Here is an 18,776-nt window from a genome sequence, read left to right on the forward strand (position 1 = left end):
TCAGCACTGTAGGTAGTACACATCCAGCATTTATGATCATCTAATTTTATTTTAACTGATTAGAAAATAAACACCACAGAAGCTTTTACAAAGCATTTTATCTTAAGTTTAATGGAGGTATTTCACCAGCAGCATCTTCTGTAGTGCTACAGAGACTTTCTTAAATTTCTGAAGTGCCTTCGTCATTATTTATTGACCATGTCTGAACTCACACAGAACCCTGTAGCTGCTTCATATATATTTATACGTACACACATACACACACCCATCTGTGTGTAGCTTCTTGACTTAGGGAAATACTAAATTACATCACTGACGTACATACCCCCTTGTCCTCATTTGCATTTCTTTGTTGGTTCCGCAATCAAAAGCTTACATAGAAGATAAGGATACTTTCATCTTGCATGACACTGGCAAAATATACACAGATCTATAGCTTTGGTCAGATTTCCGGAGTCGCAGGCTAGCGTTTCTGCACTGAATCTCAAGCACAACTTACACGCTGCAAGATGTTTCTATGAACAGTGGAAATTAATGAAAGCATCTTTAAAGGGATGGGAGAAGCTCAATAAATAGTGCAACTGAATATAGTTGCTGGCCTGGGTGCAACTTCGGACGCATTGGTCAGATAGCTGGACGCATCGTTCAGATTCATACTGCAAGCTTCCGGCTTTGGCTGCACCATTCATACAATGTAGTCCGTCTCAGAATAAAATGTGTCGTCCAGGTCTTCGCTGGAGGAGTTCTGCGGTCTCAGGCACAGTGAGCCTCTTCTGTGGTGGGAGGAATGGCAGGTTAGCAAAATGCCACATCCATACACTTCACATTAATCCAAATGCAAGTCCTTCACTATGTACTGGGTGATTATCGACAGGAATAAAAGCTCACATGAGCTGTGCCTGCAGGAATCACAGTCCTGTTCTAAACTGGTCATTATAGCAAATACAGTGGTACCTCGACCCACGTCCTGTTCATGAACAAATTGGGTTATGAACCAGATGTTTGAAAATTTGTACCGGTTCGCGAACCTTGTTTCAGGCTGCGAACACACAAGCGTCCCCCAAAAGCACCCCAAAGAACCACCCGAAACACGAAGAAGTGTACATTATGCCCACGAACGGTTGTGGAATGTATAAAAAACTTGTAGATGTATGTAAAATAGAGAGAGAGAACGTTCTGTTATAGCGGAACCTTTCAAGGATTGATAAACATGTTTGTGATGGTTTTTAACAGTCATATATCTACACATAAGATTACAATACTTCATTAATAACATAAATTAAGTAACTCCTATTTAAGTGTTATATTCTCCATTCACACATAGTGGCAACTGCGTTCTCATGCCCTGCTCGTCTGCTCCTCCCGTGTGCCACGCCCCCTCGTTACCTCATGTGGAATCCCTGCGCGATCAGCTATTTCCAGTTGCTGTCATTAGTCCTGTATTTAAGTCTGCGTTTCAGGCTGTTTCCCCAGTCCGGTCATTGTAATGTTATTCAACGTTCTTGCGTGGTTCCCTGTGTATGATCCTGAATAAACCCCATGTTCTTTGACTTCCTGGATTCCAGCTCGTGTTTCCCCGCTCCGTGCATCGTGACACGCGTATTGTTTGTTTACAGTACAAACAAAGAAGTTCATCGCCATACAACGCGTTGCATCATGAAATGTACATAAAAAATTTAGGCATATGAAAATAAGGTACAGTATAATAAAAAAAAAAATAACATTTTTGGAAATTATTGTTTTTGACTGTTAATGTCTTTTAATGTTGATTTTAGTTTTTTTGGGGGGATGTTTTGTGGTTCATTTCCGTGTTTTGGTGTCTTTCGAGCGACCAGCCCGCCAACAAGCGAATGCTCAGTTGTACTGTTTTATTTAATTTAGCATTATTGGTGTATAATTAAGGTTATTTTGATTTAAGTCTATATTCTTGGTCACAGTAAAACATAAAAAATTGAAAAAAATCAGTGTTTCTGAGGTTTGAACAAATTATTTGTATTTACATTATTTTAAATGGGAAAAATTGATTCAGATCGCGAACTTTTCCTGGCACTCAAACGAATTAAGTTCGTGAGCCGAGGTACCACTGTACTGCAGTATTTTTTTGCCGAGAATTTCAAATTCTGTCCACTAGGTGTCACTAAGTCTTTACCATAAAAATTCACATCGAGGATACTTTTTTGTCGTGTTGTAAAATTCTAGTCATGGAATTTAACGTAGGATTTTTTTCTGTAATGTTATGCAAAGCTGTGATATTTCAAATGTGCCATGATGCTTAGCCTTTGCTATTTTAAATTTACATGAGCTCATTTATCTGATGCTTTTATCCAAAGTGATTGCACTGTTAGCATGATGCTCTTGTTGACGAATAACAATATTAAACTGGGCAAGAGCTGTTAAATGTGCAGGCGGCCTATTGTTGATGGAAATTAATGCAGGCTAATGAACGACGACGAATTTAGTACACTAGGGGAATGTGACAGGGGCCCCTTACCCCAGCGGCTGGCACTGTAACTCCGCGGCACAGGGGCAGTACTCCCGAGGCCCCTCCCCCTCCATATCCCAGGACAGCAGTTCCATCAGGTGGTTGGATGGGATGCGGCAGCGCTCCCGTTCCAAGGGCCTGCCAGTGCACACTGGGAAGAGCAAGGCTGGGGAGGTGGGGGGGCGCAGCAGTCAGGTCTGATTGTTGTTTTTGGCTCCACAGAGCAGAAAACATGAGATTGAATTGAATCTGTTAGAATTGACTGAATTTCTGGAGTTTTGGCAACCAGGTTTTCAGTTCCACACACAGCCATTCATCCATTTTCAGTAATCACTTGTCCTATTCCGGGTTGTGGGGGTTCGGAGCCTATCCCGGAGGCAGGGAACAACCCAGGATGGGGCGCCAACCCATCGCAGTCCCAAGAAGTCATTCAGCTAAATACATTCATTAAATTTTGCAAATGATACATATTAAACAATGCACATAAAATAATCACAAATACTTATTTATTTGACATGTTTACAATCTATTTCAGTGCTACTTCTGGATGGCCACAAAGTGGCTTGGTCTCCAAAGGGCTGTAAACTGCTGAGTAAAATCAAACAGATGACCATTTATGGAATCAATGACCAGTTTAGTGAACTGGTTCAGTGCTTGACTGCAAGGGGGTGGCCGAAGCTGATCACTTGCTTTGCGAACGATCAGGAACGTGTGGAATTCCCCGGCACGCGAGCGACAATCCCAGAAGCCGTACCTTTGTGGAAGGCGCAGCAGAGGTTGGCTCTGCACTCGCTCTGGTACTGGCAGATGGTCCCCGCCTCTCCTTTGGAGCTGTTCTCCGAGCACTGGCCCCAAACGCACAGCTGACCCGCACAGCATTCCTCATCCTTCGTGCAGGCCTGAGACACACACACACACACACACATGCGCAGTTTGTTGTCGTAGCACCCCAGAACCTGAACTGAAACAAAAGTAATGAAGTGTAGCGAAATCCAGAACTTCGAGATCCCTTGTGTTCCTTGTTAGTCCAGGCACCGGAGCTTTTAGAGAAAATCCTAGTTTCACATGTGAAAGTAGCATGAAGCAGGGCTTTGTATAAAAATACCCTGACACCCCTTGGCAATGAGAATCTGGCGAGCCTTTTCGGTGACCCTGTGAAGCGTGTGTGCTCTACCGATTACAGGCCACCTCTCGCCTTTGCTTTCCATTCCTACCGGCCAAAACCATCCCATCCAAGTGGGTGGTCTGTCTGGGTGACGTGTCTCATCTTTTTCTTCTCACCACATCTTCCACATGACGGAGGAATGGGACCGCATGAGCGATCTGTCAAGCGCGCTGCTTCACGTTAAATGGGAAGTGATGTGACGGCACCCTTAAGATTTCACCTCAGCTAGGATTTTTGGAAGCACACTACTACATACAAGATTAATCGTGTCGAATGATCTTGATGCCTTCTGCACATGATTTCTCCTTTAGCGGCATTTAGCCAGATGTTCAGTTGGGAGGGGAGAATGTCTGGAATCCCGCGGAGGGGCTGCCTTGTAATCCATTTATCAACAAGAAGTTGAACAAATTGCTTTCCGGATATGAATGTCACGTACACTGGGGAGGCACCTACCGCGTCGACTGTCTTGCAGGGAAGACACCTGGACTGCAGGATGTCGTAAAGGCAGTAGTGGCCTACAGAACAGTCCTCATCAATGAGGCATTCCTGCAAGAATACAATGCATCAATCACCTCAAGCCCAAAAACGCAATCTACTCTCTCTCCGGTAGATGAGGTTTCACAGAAGTAAGTGACAAGCAAAGTGTAGAAGTGCAGAATTAATGTAGTAAGACCCTACTAGCTAAAAAAAAAAAAACAAGTTTCAACTATGAGTAAAGGCATGAACCACATGGAAAGTGGGAAAGTGACCTATTTTCCAGGATTCAACCAACGTATCCTGTTATTTTCCAATACATGATCCTCGATCAAGATGCCATAAAAGTAGTTCTCAGTAGTACACATAAGCAATCTTTGCAAATCTGCTCCCCAATTTCAAATGGAGAAATTCTTTGATCTGCAAATTCCTATGAAGTGTTTCTGGAGGAATTCTGGAAACTCCCATGATTAGAAAACAGACAGTGCCTTGAAAAACTTTGTTAACTTCAGTACGATTGCAAACCACACATTCTTTAGGACTGTAACATTCTCATTCTTCATGGGAGTCGTTAGTTCCTATCACTGTAGTATTTTAGCCCTGATGCCAATTATCATACTTAAAAAAAAAACAGTCAAGCCCCAGGTAAACTTGACTTACCCCTGGTCTTTCAATAGCTAGAAACCCCCCTCTTTTACTTTATAGGGAGGAAGGAAGGCTATTTCAGTGCAACAGTCTGGAGAAATCATGCTCTGGTATGTTAATGAAGTGGTTTCAAGTATAGTTGTTGTTTTTTCTTTTTTAAATAAAACTAAAAAAAGCTTTTTCAGTAATAGCAATAATAATGTCTCAGTAACATATATCATTTTTCATTTCAGTAATAGATTACATTCAGTTCCCTTTTAAAATGAAACTTTGTCAGAGGATTTACCACATGTCCTGCTCAGAGAAGCAGGAAATAGTGGCTTTGGTAGCACATGTGCTGTAGGGCCCCCTGCCTCTCGGTAATTAATCTATGTCTCCAAAAAACTGGACACAAAGAAGGAAACCAAGCTCAATAATCAGAAATGCGGAGCCGCTGTGAGGCAGAGTTAAGCTGGTTATAAAGCCATCATCAAAACACATTGTTTTGTTCTCTTAGATTATTCTTGGTGCAATCACTGAAAGCCTAGGTGGAATTTTCTAATTTCCCCCTGAGTGTGTGCAGCCAGGGTACAGTGCAAGGCGTATCGCTGCTTGATTTTGTTTAATAGCACCATACTGGCACAGCCCCAGCTTATGCATCCATTCATGGTCACCCACTCAATCCCTCAGTCCCGAAACACTCTTACGACGAGGACAAATCGGCGCGGCTCCCCAGTGAGTCACCGGCTACCCCCCCCGCACCCCGGCGTTTCCTCTCCGCTATTGTGCTTATATTGGCCCATTCTTTCCCAGGGAGGAAAACATAATAAATAAAGTAAGATTGCAGAGCGTCCGAGTGGCTTTTCCATCCCGCCAGATGGGGGGACTTAGGCGCGGTTTTACAGCCTGCGGAATGTGCCGGGCCAGACGGGGGGGGGGGGGGGGGGGGGGGGCAGAGGACGGCATCCCTAGGGTGGCACCACCACTTTGCTACAGTTCTTTGGTCATTTACTCTTTTCCTTCACAGTGTTTCGCTCAAAATAAGAAGCGAGTCACTTGACTGGGAAAGGTGGGGGCATGTGTTCAGTGCCCGGAGGGGGTGAATTTTGTTATAATATCTGTTGTACTGAAACTAGGAGGGGCATGGATGTCTGGAGTGGAAAAAGTTTCACTTGTAATCGAGCAGGAAAACAGCAGCGTGCCACGTCAGTGCCGAGCGTCTGAGGCGCGCCGCGCTCACGCGGCCCCTTCAACAGCCCACTTTCCATCCATCGGCTCCAGGTGCTTTATTGCAGAAGCTTTCAGTGATGGTACCTCAGGGGGCTCCAGCTAATGCTGTTACTGTATGAACTTCCCGCTGGCCTCCTGTGCTAAGGCACTGGCCCAGATAACAGCATTTACAGCCCTATTATACCAGACAGAAGCCCACATTTTGTATATAGTCCCCTAAACAGGAGAATTCCAGAAAGTCTGAAACGCTAAAATAAATATGCCTCTTTTTCTAATAATTCAAGGGTAGTAACTAACAGAGACACCCACAAAGAGGAACACTGTCCTTCATAAAGGCTCAATTGTCCTAAAAGAGGTTTTATTTCTCCAGACTATAATTACAAGCATAGTCGTCAGTACAGCCCTTACAGACTCAAAGTGCTGGATGTCAGATATTTTTTTAACAAAACACTTTACGGCAGTAACACATCTGCAATGCATCAACATGATTAGCTGAATGCAGTTATGCCAGGTTGTTTGGCTCACCCTGGAAAAAAATGCCTAAATAATAAACAACAATGGTATTTGATGGCTACCACAGAGACGGCTGTTGGTCCAGCTGCCAGGACAATAATGCGGACAGCCAGAGGTCTGCCGCAGAAAGCCCCACTTCCTCCTGAGAATCCAATAACGAGTAAGAAGAGTCGGCAAAGGATCTATACTGAGGATGCTTCCGTACCCCTGGACTGCAGTGGAAGCTCATCGTTTCACAGAACTCACATTGTCGATGAACTCCGGTACAGGATGATCTCGGTGAGTGACATTGCTTACCCGATCGATCTCGTTTTTTCGCCCGTCTGGCTGGGTCAGGCTTCTGGAGAAGTGTGTCGCCCCAGTACTGTTGTCCGTTACCTAGGGAAAAAGGCTATGGGCATAAACACCTACGAAAACAAACAGCTAATTGTGGCTAAGGGGTAACTAACAGAGACAGTAAGGGGAACCACACAGACCCCTATTGATTAAAACAGTACTTTGCTCATTGAATTAAATCATTAATTCTTCCTCTGTCCCTTTTCCATACCTATGCACACTAATAATGAGGTAATAATGGACAGTGTGTCTCTGGTAAATGGAGTGTGTAATGAGGGGTCACCCTACCTCACCCGTGACCTCGCCAGTATGGACGGATTGATTTCCAGCTGCATGCTCTGCACCGCTCTCCTCTTGGTAATTAGACGGAAGGTCATGCACATAGAGCATTGATTTAGCACTTTCGTTGTCCATCTATAAGAGGAGAAATTTCAGGAGCAAATCTCTAGTGTAAACACCCAATCAATAAGTCACAGCCAGATGTATTTACCCATGCCCTGTTCACCTTGTATAATATAAACTGCAAGATGTTTATCAATATTGCACTTGAGCAATTCCGCAGAAGATCCATAAATTCAATACACAGCACAATTTACTGGAGACAATTATGAGTCAATATGCAAAGTTCAAAGATCTCAATAGTAAATTCTAATAAAAATAATAATTCCATAACTAATAATAATTCCAACTATCTCTGAGTGTTTTTATCAGTAACTTGCCAGGAGGGGGACAGTTTAACTTTGATTTATAGGAGGTTAAAGACGCGGTGATGGAAAAAGTGCATCGTCCCAGTGGAAATTATAATAGCATTGTAGAGAACAGGAGAACTGCTTTCACAATACCTTATAGACCGCCTCTTCCAGTTTATGTTGCGTGTCCTCCATTAATTTCTCTACCTCCCTGAACATGTCGTTCAAGGTCGTGTGTCCCTCAGCCAGATTAGCATCTACGGGGCGGGTGGCCTCCGGCTCCGGCTCCGGCGAAACGGTGGTTTGAGGGGCGACGCCATGAAGTTGAAAAATACACAGGACAAGCGCCGCAAGCTGCATCATCCTTGCCTTGGGATCAAGCATCATTCAGCCTGCGGTCTGCGCCTTACAGGAGGCTCTTTGGTGGAGATAAGAAACGTGCAAGGGAAAAATTATAAAGTGATGATTCACATACAAAATTACTTAAGAACGAATCAAAGAATGCAAATAGACATACCTAATATACGACCAAATTTTAAATCACCGTACATTGTACCTCATATAATGACGCACTAAAAGGAATGTAGAATACAAATGCAATCCGTACCTGTGTTTCAGATTTTCCGCTATGAAGTGACGACGTTTTCTTTCGTCCGCTTCTGCAAATTATGTATCCAAAGATGCTTTTAGTAACCTTACTTTATTTACGCAAAATGAGCCAGCTAGAATAGCAGTCCAATGAAATACGCAGAACGCCGCGGAGTCGACCAATGAGATTTGCGGAACAACGCGGTGGGCCGACCCACCGCCGCTGACGTAATGTCTGCATTTCTGCGCAGTTTCTCCGGTCCTAACCTGTCAACTGCGTGTCTAGTATTTCTACAGCCCAGAAAGCCTTTCGTAATTTTATATTTTTTTTTAAGTCATACAAGAAATAGGTATTTAATATAAACATACCTCTTAACACAAATTTCAGTGCTTAATGTTATTTGTGAATAAAGGAGATGCAGCTACTGCAAGTTTATTCTATGTTACTTTGCATAACGTATAAAATCCTACAACTGGTACAATGAGGGGGGGGGGCGCTCTTGTCTCACACCTCGGGGAGCGGCGTTCGAACCTACATACATGAGGTTATAAACGGTTTCAAAACATGGATGGATGCCACGCGGATGATGACTGACTGCTTTCTAACCCGCGCTCGCCCTCGTGTGGCTGATCTGTTCGCAGACGATACTCATCCCATCGTCTATCATATGTCTAGTATTTAAATGCGCGCAGCATATCCAACGAACCCTGCTCTTCTAAACACATTATATTATTAATTACAATTAAATCAGTTCTCTAAAATGTTCATTTCAAAACAACGCGTAATTTAGTCTACAAAAAATCCGATTTTTTTTATCTCTAATGACACTGTCCGTTATCTAAGGTGTGATATTGATTTTTTTAAACATTCCAGTAAAATGCGAGGAACCATCCGCCTTACTCGCTTTCTCACTGTAGTAGTTTGGAGTATGGAGTTTACAGAAAGGTAGCAGTTGTCAGTCGTTAAACATAACTGTAAATATAGGCCTGCTCTTGTGGATTAGTCAAATCAGTTGCCACTAGCTTAATTTTTTGGGTAGTGTCTTCTCTAGTTGTACATGGCCGCATTTAATGCTGGATTGATAGTATTATGAAGTAGAGCTATATTTCTGGAAATAAGGACAAAAAACGCGGATCTAAAGTGTCCACAGAAATTAATTCAACTGAGAGGCCACATCAAACGGTATGTAATTTATTGTATATCCAGTGCAATTATTCTTATTTTGTACAGATAGGAAATAACCTTGTTGATTTTATCCAATAACCTTGTTGATTTTATTTCAACCCCACATTTTTCCGGACACCACAGTGGCTGTAAGTGTGTGCGTACGTGTGTGTGTGTGCCGGGGGGCGGTATTAAATCCTACCACCCCTCTGTGCGCTTGGAGCGACCATCATCTCACTGTTGTGTAGGTTTCTGCCCTCCAATCCAAAGACCTAAAGTTACCTTGCCTGGTGTCCTACGGAGTGTGTGTACATGTGAATATCGGCTGTCGGCCTCAAAAATGTCACAGCCTCTCCGATCATCTACACGTGTTCAAGCATCATTACCATTGTGTTGTCAGGTTCAGTTACACACACGCAAGCACGTAAGTGTCCTTTTTTAATCGTAATCAGCATCGTTTGGGGTTACATTAGAATCAGAGAGGAGGAGGAGCCCTTTCAGGTATGCGGGGGATACTGAATATTTATCATATGTATTAGTTACCAAATGTAGTGTCCATGCGAGATATGGGCGCTATTCAGTGACCTGAGACAAAGACTGGGTCCTTTGGTATACTGTGTCTATTTATAGAATCCTTGGGTACCGCTTGTTTGGCTTTGCGTCGAACGAGCGATTGCTCAGGGAGCCCCGAATGAGGCACGTTACCTGCATTGTGAGTGAGCGTCAGTTATAGCAGTATGGCCATTTGGCGTGTTTCCCTGCGGGTGATCTGGCGTCCTCATTGCTGATGACCCGAGTGGCTGGCCCAGGCCAAGGGGACGCCCACGGAACACCGGGCTATGGCAGATATATATGGCCATTTCCAGAGGGTGGGTATGGACCGCATGTCGGCCTGGGGGGTCGTCAATCGGGTTCTCAAGGTGTTTCGTTGTGTGGTAGGTTCGGCAACGCACTCCATGACCAAACCTGACGTGATATGTATTTACGATCTCAGTCTTAAAGATGCAGTATGTTCATTTGTTGGCAGGTTGTGTTACCACCTTAAAGAAATACAAAATAGGCCTAAACTAAAAACGTGATTAAAAAGTTATTATATATATATCGCGTGGTTAAAGACAACTTGAATTTTCTGAAACATAACATTTAAATTAAACTTAAAAATGCATCGAAATTCCTTATCGCTACAAGTAATATTCTGGTGTTTTCATTCATAATCCGAAAAATACATAAAAATGTCGTACATCCTACATCTAGCTAGTAAAAGAAGTTTTGGCAGCAGTAAAGTAAGCGAAATAATTCAAAATACAGAAACACGAGAAATAAAGGCGCCATATAGAAATATGTCATCACTGAATGGCAGGTCGCAGCTACTAATGAAAATGAACATTATGATGAAAAAAACATGATTTTTAGCGCAAAACTGACCTTTTATTAAACCATTGACTTCTACGACGTTTTGGAACATTAAGGGGGAAGGTTGACGTCATCATCATTTTCCCACCGCTGAGGGTCGAGCTGTATTATTGTCACGCCCCGCTCCGTCCGCTCCCGATGTGTGCCACGCCCACCTCATTACCTCCTGTTTCGCCCTAATTGTTCCCACCTGTAGCTCGTTCTCTGTTACCTAGTCTTGTGTATTTAGTCCGAGTCTCAGTCTGTATTCCCCAGATCTGTCATCGTTGTATGGTCCGTCGTTGTCTGCACCTGTCCTTTTGCCTTTAATAAATCCTTCACCGGACCTTTTGGCTTCGTTCGCCTGCTTCCGTGCTCGCGTTCACCTCCGAAGCTGACAGAATGACAGATCTCCGGAAGAAAGGATCCCCCCTAGCCGAGGAAGAGTACCTCGGCTTGGTCGACGAGGTCCTACACTGGCTAACCCAGCCCGAGATCCGGGAGGATCCCGCAGCTCGCCGGTTAGCTCACCAAAGCCGGGATATCCTGGAGGGGATGCCTGTACCCGGCGACGCGCACCAAGCGGACGTGGTGCGCGACAACCTCCAGCAGCTTCGGGAGGTAGCGGCTGCAGCCATGCTGAGGCAGGTGGAACACGACAGCGGGCTGGTGTACAGCTCACCACCCGCTGCTGCGACCCCGCTGCCGCCTGCCGGATCCGGAAGGAGAAAGAAGAAGCGAAGGGGAAAGGCTGAAGAAGCCGCCCCAACTCTCTTCTTGGGAGCGTGCTCCCTTCGCCCCGCCTTGGAGGACGCCTGGGTGATAGGTGGGCCCCAAGACGCGGAGGACCTGCCTCCTTTGGAGACTGGAGATGCCTGGCCAGAGCGCTGTCCTGGGAGAGGGAACAGCGCTGTTAGAGACGCCAGTCCCCGGGTCCCTAAAGCGCGAAAAGGGAGGGCGCATACGCGCTCAGCACCCCTCCTTCCTGCACCGGACCGGTTCGATCCGGACCTGCCGGCTGCTGACGTCGCCGCTCTGCCAGCGACGTCGCCTGCTGCAGCTGCCGCCGCTCTGCCTGCGGCACCGCCTGCTGCAGCTTCCGCCGATCCGCCTGCGGCTGCGCTGCCTTTCCTGCCTGCTGCCTCCGCCGATCCGCCTGCGGCTGCGCTGCCTGCTGCCGCCGCCGTTCTGCCTGTGGCTGCGCTGCCTGCTGCCGCCGCTCCGGATCTGCCCGCGGCTGCGCTGCCTGCCGCCGCTCCGGATCTGCCCGCGGCTGCGCTGCCTGCAGCCCCGCCTGCTGCAGCCGCCGCGAGGACAGCAGCACCGCCCGACCTGCCAGTCCTGCCTGTCTTCCCTGCTGCAGCTGCCGCCGCTCTGCCTGCGGCACCGCCTGCTGCAGCTACCGCCGCTTCGTCAGCGGCACCGCCCGTCCTGCCTGTCTTCCCTGCTGCAGCTGCCGCCGCTCTGCCTGCGGCACCGCCTGCTGCAGCTTCCGCCGCTTTGTTAGCGGCACCGCCTGTCCTGCCTGGCTTACCTGCAGTCCCGGTGGCTGGCCGCATGGAGGCTGCGCCCGCCGAGGCGCCCCCGGCTGGCCGCGTGCTGGTGGCGCCCGCCGAGGCGCCCCCTGCTGGCCGCGTGGAGGCTGCGCCTGCCGAGACGCCCCCTGCTGGCCGCGTGGAGGCTGCGCCCGCCGAGGCGCCCCCTGCTGGCCGCGTGGAGGCTGCGCCCGCCGAGACGCCCCCTGTTGGCCGCGTGGAGACGGCGCCCGCCGAGGCGTCCCTCTCTGGCGCACCCGGAGTGCGCGCCTTTGGGGGGGGGTTCTGCCCCGCGACGGCGCCCCCTGCTGGCCGCGGGAGGGCAGCGCCCATCCTGCCGGCACCTGAACTGCCTGTCCTGCCGGCACCTGAACTGCCTGTCCTGCCGGCACCTGACCTACCTGTCCTACCGGCACCTGAACTGCCTAAGGTTGCCACGGTTACGTCCCCTGCTGCCCGCGTGCTGGTGGCGCTCAATGAGGCGCCCCCTGCGGGCCGCACGCCCGAGCCCGTCTCACCTGACCGGCCCGTCTCGCCTGTCCAGCCGGCCCAGCCCTGCTCACCTGTCCAGCCGGCCACCGTTCCAGTCCTGCCCGCGGCCCCGCCTGAGGCCGCCGTTCCAGTCCTGCCCGCGGCCCCGCCTGAGGCCGCCGTTCCAGTCCTGCCCGCGGCCCCGCCTGAGGCTGCCGTTCCAGTCCTGCCCGTGGCCCCGCCTGAGGCCGCCGCTCTGCCTGCGGCCACACCCGAGGTTCCGGCTGCCCCGCCTGTGGCCTCTTTGGAGGCCAAGACACTTGTCTGCCCAGACTCGACCTCCCTCCTGACTCCCTCTCCCTTACCCCGGCCAGACCGACACCGCCCAGGACCCCGCCTGTCAGTGTCCCGTAAGGGACGGGGTCACAGGCGTCGGGCCTGGGTCCCGCCCGCCATGCCCCCTGGCTCGCCCGTTCGGCCCCTAGCTGTGGCTCGGTGGCTGCCTGCGGGTCCTGCGCCTCGGGGTCGGCGGTCGCCGCCGGGTCCCCCCCTGGTCCCTGGGTGCCGGTCCTCGGTCCCGCCTCCGGCTCCCGGTCGGCCGCCTCCGGGCCCCCCTGCTCCGGCTTGGCGTCGGACGGCGCCTTCGCCGGCTTCGGCTGCGCCTCCGCCTGCCGCGGCTTCCCCCTCCTGCCTGCCTTCCCTGGTGTTCCCTCCTGCTCCCTCCTGGTCCCCTCCGTCACTCCCTCGTCCCGTCCCCTTGGTCCCTGGGTGGTCCCCTCCTGCTCCCTTCTCCCTCTCCCCTGCGGCCCCTCCGGCCGCTGCCCGTCGCCCGCCTGGGCCTTTTCGTGCTCCCCTTGTTCCTCCTCCCTTTCCGTTCGTCCCGCCTGTCTCTCCCTCTGGTCCCTTTGTTCCTCCTTCTGGCACCCCTGGCCCTTTCGTGTCGCCTGTGGGTGTTCCCCCTGTGTCTCCCTTCTGGGTCTGTCTCTCCGCCTTCCCTGTCCTCTGTCAGGTCTTGTCCTTCTTTTCGTCCCTGTTCGTGTTTTGCGTCTCCGTCCTGTTCCCTGGGTTTGGTTGACGTTCTGTTTTGTCTTTCAGGTCCTGTTCCCTCGTCCCGTCCGTCGCCTCCTCTCGGGCGCGCCCGGTGGGCGCGCCTTTGGGGGGGGGTTATGTCACGCCCCGCTCCGTCCGCTCCCGATGTGTGCCACGCCCACCTCATTACCTCCTGTTTCGCCCTAATTGTTCCCACCTGTAGCTCGTTCTCTGTTACCTAGTCTTGTGTATTTAGTCCGAGTCTCAGTCTGTATTCCCCAGATCTGTCATCGTTGTATGGTCCGTCGTTGTCTGCACCTGTCCTTTTGCCTTTAATAAATCCTTCACCGGACCTTTTGGCTTCGTTCGCCTGCTTCCGTGCTCGCGTTCACCTCCGAAGCTGACAATTATCGTCTTACCTTTTTATTTTCATGATTAAAGGGAAAGGATATTTTTACAATAAATTATTTTTGCCAAAAAATAATAAACTCTCACAGTTTTGGAGTTTGGTCCTAATATTGAGCAAAGCTCATACGCAGGAACAGATTATTCCCTTAATGCAGTTGCCGTTTCTCATACAGTCCTTAAGGTGGCTCTGTCATCAAATGCAAAACAAGGCTGCATGTGCTGACTTAATCAGTCCATTTACAGAAACCTCCGCTTCAGCACTTCGATTCCAAATAGAACAGCCAGTAAGTCGATGCGTGAGAAAATGCATAAATGGATAATAATTTGACGGCGCTTGTGACAATGAGCTTGTGACAATGACTCTGTTCTGTGTGTCCGGCGGTGGGGGAACAAGCTGAATTTAAAAATATTTTGATCTTTTCGTCCCTTCTGACTCAGCTACTTTAATTCAATGACGATTCTAATAAACAGCAGCATGCAATCATTACTGCATGATCCTCATATGTTGATTATACTGCCACAGACAATTATTTAAATTAATGTTATTAAGTATATAGTTAATAGCGCTATACAAAGACACCAATGACACTAGTGTAAGGTGACAGTAGCAATTTACGTTTCGTTCTTTAATTCACCGAGATTTACCGGCAGGGTGTTTTAGGCATTCTCCTTTTAAGATGATTCTAAGTTGATTTATGTAGCAGCTGTGGATATTTTTACACGCCCTTGCTGTAGTGTGAGTGGTTCCTCTTTGGCAAATAGCAGTTTTGGAGCACCTTGTCCCTTTAGAGTGTATGTCATAAGCGATGTTAAAATACACCTTGCTTTATGGTTTGGTATTTAAAATAAGTTTTAATGACAAGTGCAGTGTTCCATCACTAAATTACTTATGTTGGTTGAACTAAAGAAATTATTTTATCGGGCACGTCAATAAAATTGCAATGGCGAAAGGGCAACTTAGACCTATCTAGGTTCAACACTCCTATAAAAACAAATTTTGAAAAGTGGCACGTTAGATTTCCATAAAATATGCAAAACTACAACACCCCAAACAATAAGAGATTTCATTAATCAAAGGTAACCTGGGGAAATAGCTGCATCCAGTCGTTCAAATTATTTGATTTGCGTTACAGGATCGCAGACGAGACTTAAAAATGATAAGGAAAATAGGAAAAGAAAGTTAATGACGTGCCTGTTTCCCGATATCGAGATTGTCACTCCGGTTTCGGCAAACTTCCCATTGGACACGGTGACAGCAGAGCACCGCCTCGGCGGGGCAGTAACAGCCGCGGCTGCCATGTGTGCGCGTACAGAACGGGGCGCTGAACTCAGCGGCTTCGCTCTAATGCAGACAGACTCGCTTCACCTGTATAAACGCGATTAAGTCCCGCAAGCTAGAAGCTGCCAATACTGAGTCTGTCTCCACGTGAAGAGAGCTGGATTACCGCACATGCTATTCCGAATTTTTATATTCACTCTGAAGATCCATGTAAGTTCAATGAATATATGGACCGTGTGGTTTAGCGATGTGACTTAACGTATAGAGTTATTTTCTAACTTAGGTAGGTTAAATAAAGCGGAACAACTAAAAACGCTAAAAAAAACATTGGATTATTCTATACAGTTAATAAAACTTTGACTTGATAACGGTAACATAGCTGCTTGCTTACTGCGGCTTCCTCTATATAGGCAAGAATACATTTGGCAGCTAGTTATAATAAAGTAGCTAGCTGCAATAATTAATCATTTACAGCCGTGATGTCATTACCTAGGGGACACGGTAGCGTAAGCCGCAGTTTTCCGTGTAGCATCATTTATATATTTATGAAAACTTTTACATGAACTCTGCAGAGTTAAATCTGAGCACTAAATGAGGTCGGCAATAGGCTAACTAGCTGTTTTAGGAGAGTCTGCCGGCCACGCGAGCCGTAGCTGGGATCCACCTCGCCGGTATCTCATGTGCTGGTCGGACGAGCTTTATAAATGAATCCGGCGCATTTTCATCCGCCACTGTCGAGTAATTCACGGTAGTGTGGTTACTTATAACATAAGCACTTCCTTGCTAATAGTGTGAAATAAAACGGAAGTATTTCGTAATTCAGATCGATTTAATAATAATTCTGAGCACCAAAGCTTTCAGGCTGCTTTACTAAAGTACTCAAGCCATTAAAAGGAACTGGATTAACGTTTTAATACAATTAAAACAAATCAGTATTAAAACTGATTAATCTTTATCATTGGTGAATGGTGGCGTTTGAATAATGTACTGTTTTACTGTTCAGCAAACAATGATGGTTGATTTGGATATTTATTAGAATTAAAATTTGGATTTTACTGCTTATATTTACTTTAATTGTTAATGAATGATTTTATAATTATATCAAATCGTTTCAGTTATTTTAATGAGTGGACGTTTTCCTATATAAACACGATTGATGTAGAGCAAATCGAGTTAATCACAGTTTTAGTGGCGAATCAATAGGCTTATTTGATATTTGATGTCATTAATGGAAGTGAAAAAGTTATTTCCCATTAAAGAGAGGCCACTTTAACGGTATTCTTTTGATTGTACCTCGACTGTGTTGGAGTGATGGTATAGTTATGATTTATTATTGATTTTTATTGGGAGTGCTTTATTGTTGTAACATAAGTTATTTTTTTCTTAAAGGATGCGGAAGTGTCTGCAGCCGTTATCCACAGTGATGCAGTGATAAGAGTTTAAAGAAAAACAGCCAGTTACTCTGGGACGGTTTACTAGAAGGTTACTCTCCAGCCACTGCAAATTGTTCTTCAGTTAACCATCTGCTTCAGATTGTTTGTTTCTCACTTACATTGAAGTAGCCCTCAAAGCCGCTGCAATTTTGTGTGGAACTTTAAATACTCGTTTGAAAACCGGGATAACCTTCGTTCTTGGAAGCATGACAATTTGTAAAATAGCTTTGGCACAAGTGGGGGATACTGCCGGCAATGCAAGTAGCGCAGCTCAGATTGTTCTAGGAGGAATATGGTCATACGAACCACCTATGGTCCAGGTTGGCATTGTAGGCTTTTGTTTGAGCAGTCATGCCAAGATGCAGTGATTTAGTGGATGGCACTGTCATCTCACAGCACCAGGGTTTGGGTTTTGAATCACACCTTGCTTTGAGTGTGGAGTTTTCCCCTAGATCGCCCTGGATTTCTTCCAGGTACATTGAAGAGTAAAAAAAAAAGCTGTTGTTCGTTCAGTGAGTTTCTTCTCATTCCAGTAGCTGAAAATGATTAGTTTGTTCATTGAAATGTAACGTTCTTATTTATACTTATAGTCGAACCTATTTTTTTTTTTTTTACAAATTGACAACTGAATAAATTATTTACATTGAGGCAACTTCAACTATTTAGTGCGATCAATTACTTTAAATATTTTAAGTCGATTCAACAATTCCAACATTTTTTTTCCTTCAGTGTTTCAGGTTCCTACACTAAAAACAAGACACATCCCATATTGTGTGTGTGTGTGTGTGTGGGTGGGTGGGGGTTTATATTTACCACATTGTGGGGACCAAATGTTCCCACTATGTGGTAAAATCTGTTACTTTTTAGCTTGTGGGGACATTTTTCAGGTCCCCACAATATAAACTAATTTTACTAAAGTCTGTCACTGCAATCAAAACACTAAAAATGCCTAAAGTATTGTATTTTCTTTGGTTCCTTATGGTTAAGGTAAGGTTTAGGTTAAGGTTTAGCTTGTCATTGTTGGATGCTCTTACTGCAGCAACATTTGGATTAGAGTTGGATTATAGTTTTTCCCATAGAAATTAATGGAGAGTCCCCACAAAGGTATGAATACAAATTTGTATGGGCGTGTGTGTGTGTGTCCATGCATGGGCATGCACTGGGATGGCCTGGCATCCCATCCTAGGATGCCCCCTGCCCTGCTCTTGGAAAGACTCCAGTATCTCTCTGACCCTGTATTGGGTTAGTGGTCAGAGGATACTAGTTTATGCCCCTATTACGTTACCTTTGGGGAAGCACCTTTTCAATGCTCTCTGCCAGCTCACTTGTTGAAAAGTTTAACGTTGAAAAGCGGTAGCTGTTTTAAGAAGGTTTGGCCGGACGTGTGGCAATAGGTTTTATTTAAGCTTCCTTACTCTCCCTCTTCTAACAGTCTTTGGCTGTTACTTATGTGGCTGAACAGTAAAGTTTTTACTGGCCGTTGTTATACGCTCAGTTGCAGGGGGAGTCATCACTATTCCGAAGGGGAAGGACGAAAATATGATACAAGAGGTGTCATATGAATGCCTGCCAACTCAACCACAGTGAGACCGAGAGAGAGAGAGAGAGAGAGAGAGAGAGGAGAGAGAGAGAGGGAGGGAAGGAGCGGTGGTGACTGAAGCATGTGACATATAACACTAAACTTGTTGTTTTGGCTTCTGTGTTTGTTTTTGTAAGTTTGATTAACGACTTTTATATGAATATTTTTCAGTGAAAAAGAAAGCGTGTTCAATATTCCCATCATTAAGGTTCCTTCTGAAAGTAAAAATCTTTTTTTTTTTTCTGGCTTTTGCTTGTTAATCCTTCCAACTGACATAAAATTCCCGTGCACCTAAATAAATATGTGCATCGGTGCTTGAATGAGCAGGTCAAATATAACCAGGACTGATCGCAGTTAGGGTGCTTTAGGGTTGTTATGCAAAAA

General features: G+C 46.6%; 2 protein-coding genes across 18 annotated transcripts in view; one reads left to right on the plus strand and one right to left on the minus strand.

The window, feature by feature from the left end:
- Positions 1–83: 83 nt before the first annotated feature.
- dkk3a (dickkopf WNT signaling pathway inhibitor 3a) lies at positions 84–8,276 on the minus strand. Its single transcript, XM_023790796.2, has 8 exons — positions 8,121–8,276; positions 7,667–7,931; positions 7,113–7,238; positions 6,786–6,866; positions 4,101–4,193; positions 3,237–3,381; positions 2,492–2,648; positions 84–773 (listed from the first exon to the last, which is right to left on the minus strand). The coding sequence occupies exons 2-8, from the start codon at positions 7,898–7,900 to the stop codon at positions 686–688; spliced, it is 924 nt and encodes a 307-aa protein (XP_023646564.1). The 5' UTR covers positions 7,901–7,931; positions 8,121–8,276; the 3' UTR covers positions 84–685.
- A 6,075-nt stretch (positions 8,277–14,351) lies between these two features.
- The window catches only part of mical2a (microtubule associated monooxygenase, calponin and LIM domain containing 2a), a 61,389-nt gene continuing 56,964 nt past the window's right edge, over positions 14,352–18,776 (plus strand). For 8 of the 17 annotated variants that reach the window (XM_072718260.1, XM_072718256.1, XM_072718263.1 and 5 more), the window contains exon 1: positions 15,360–15,590. The gene's annotated coding sequence lies outside the window, so the exon portion shown is untranslated. Of the gene's footprint in view, positions 14,386–15,359; positions 15,591–18,776 lie in introns of those variants that run through there. The other 9 variants (XM_072718266.1, XM_072718267.1, XM_072718268.1 and 6 more) reach the window with 5 other exon arrangements.

This window comes from Paramormyrops kingsleyae, chromosome 11, assembly GCF_048594095.1.
Source record: "Paramormyrops kingsleyae isolate MSU_618 chromosome 11, PKINGS_0.4, whole genome shotgun sequence".
NCBI classification, from domain to species: Eukaryota; Metazoa; Chordata; class Actinopteri; order Osteoglossiformes; family Mormyridae; genus Paramormyrops; species Paramormyrops kingsleyae.

Bases quoted from the DNA above. Each gene is read 5' to 3' on its own strand.
- dkk3a (XM_023790796.2), bottom strand. From the start codon at position 7,900: ATGATGCTTGATCCCAAGGCAAGGATGATGCAGCTTGCGGCGCTTGTC. The intron at 6,867-7,112 runs GTAGGGTGACCC...CTTTTTCCCTAG, and splicing joins CTGGCGAGGTCACGGGTGAG to GTAACGGACAACAGTACTGG. The intron at 2,649-3,236 runs GTACGGCTTCTG...CCACCTCCCCAG, and splicing joins CTGCTGCGCCTTCCACAAAG to CCTTGCTCTTCCCAGTGTGC.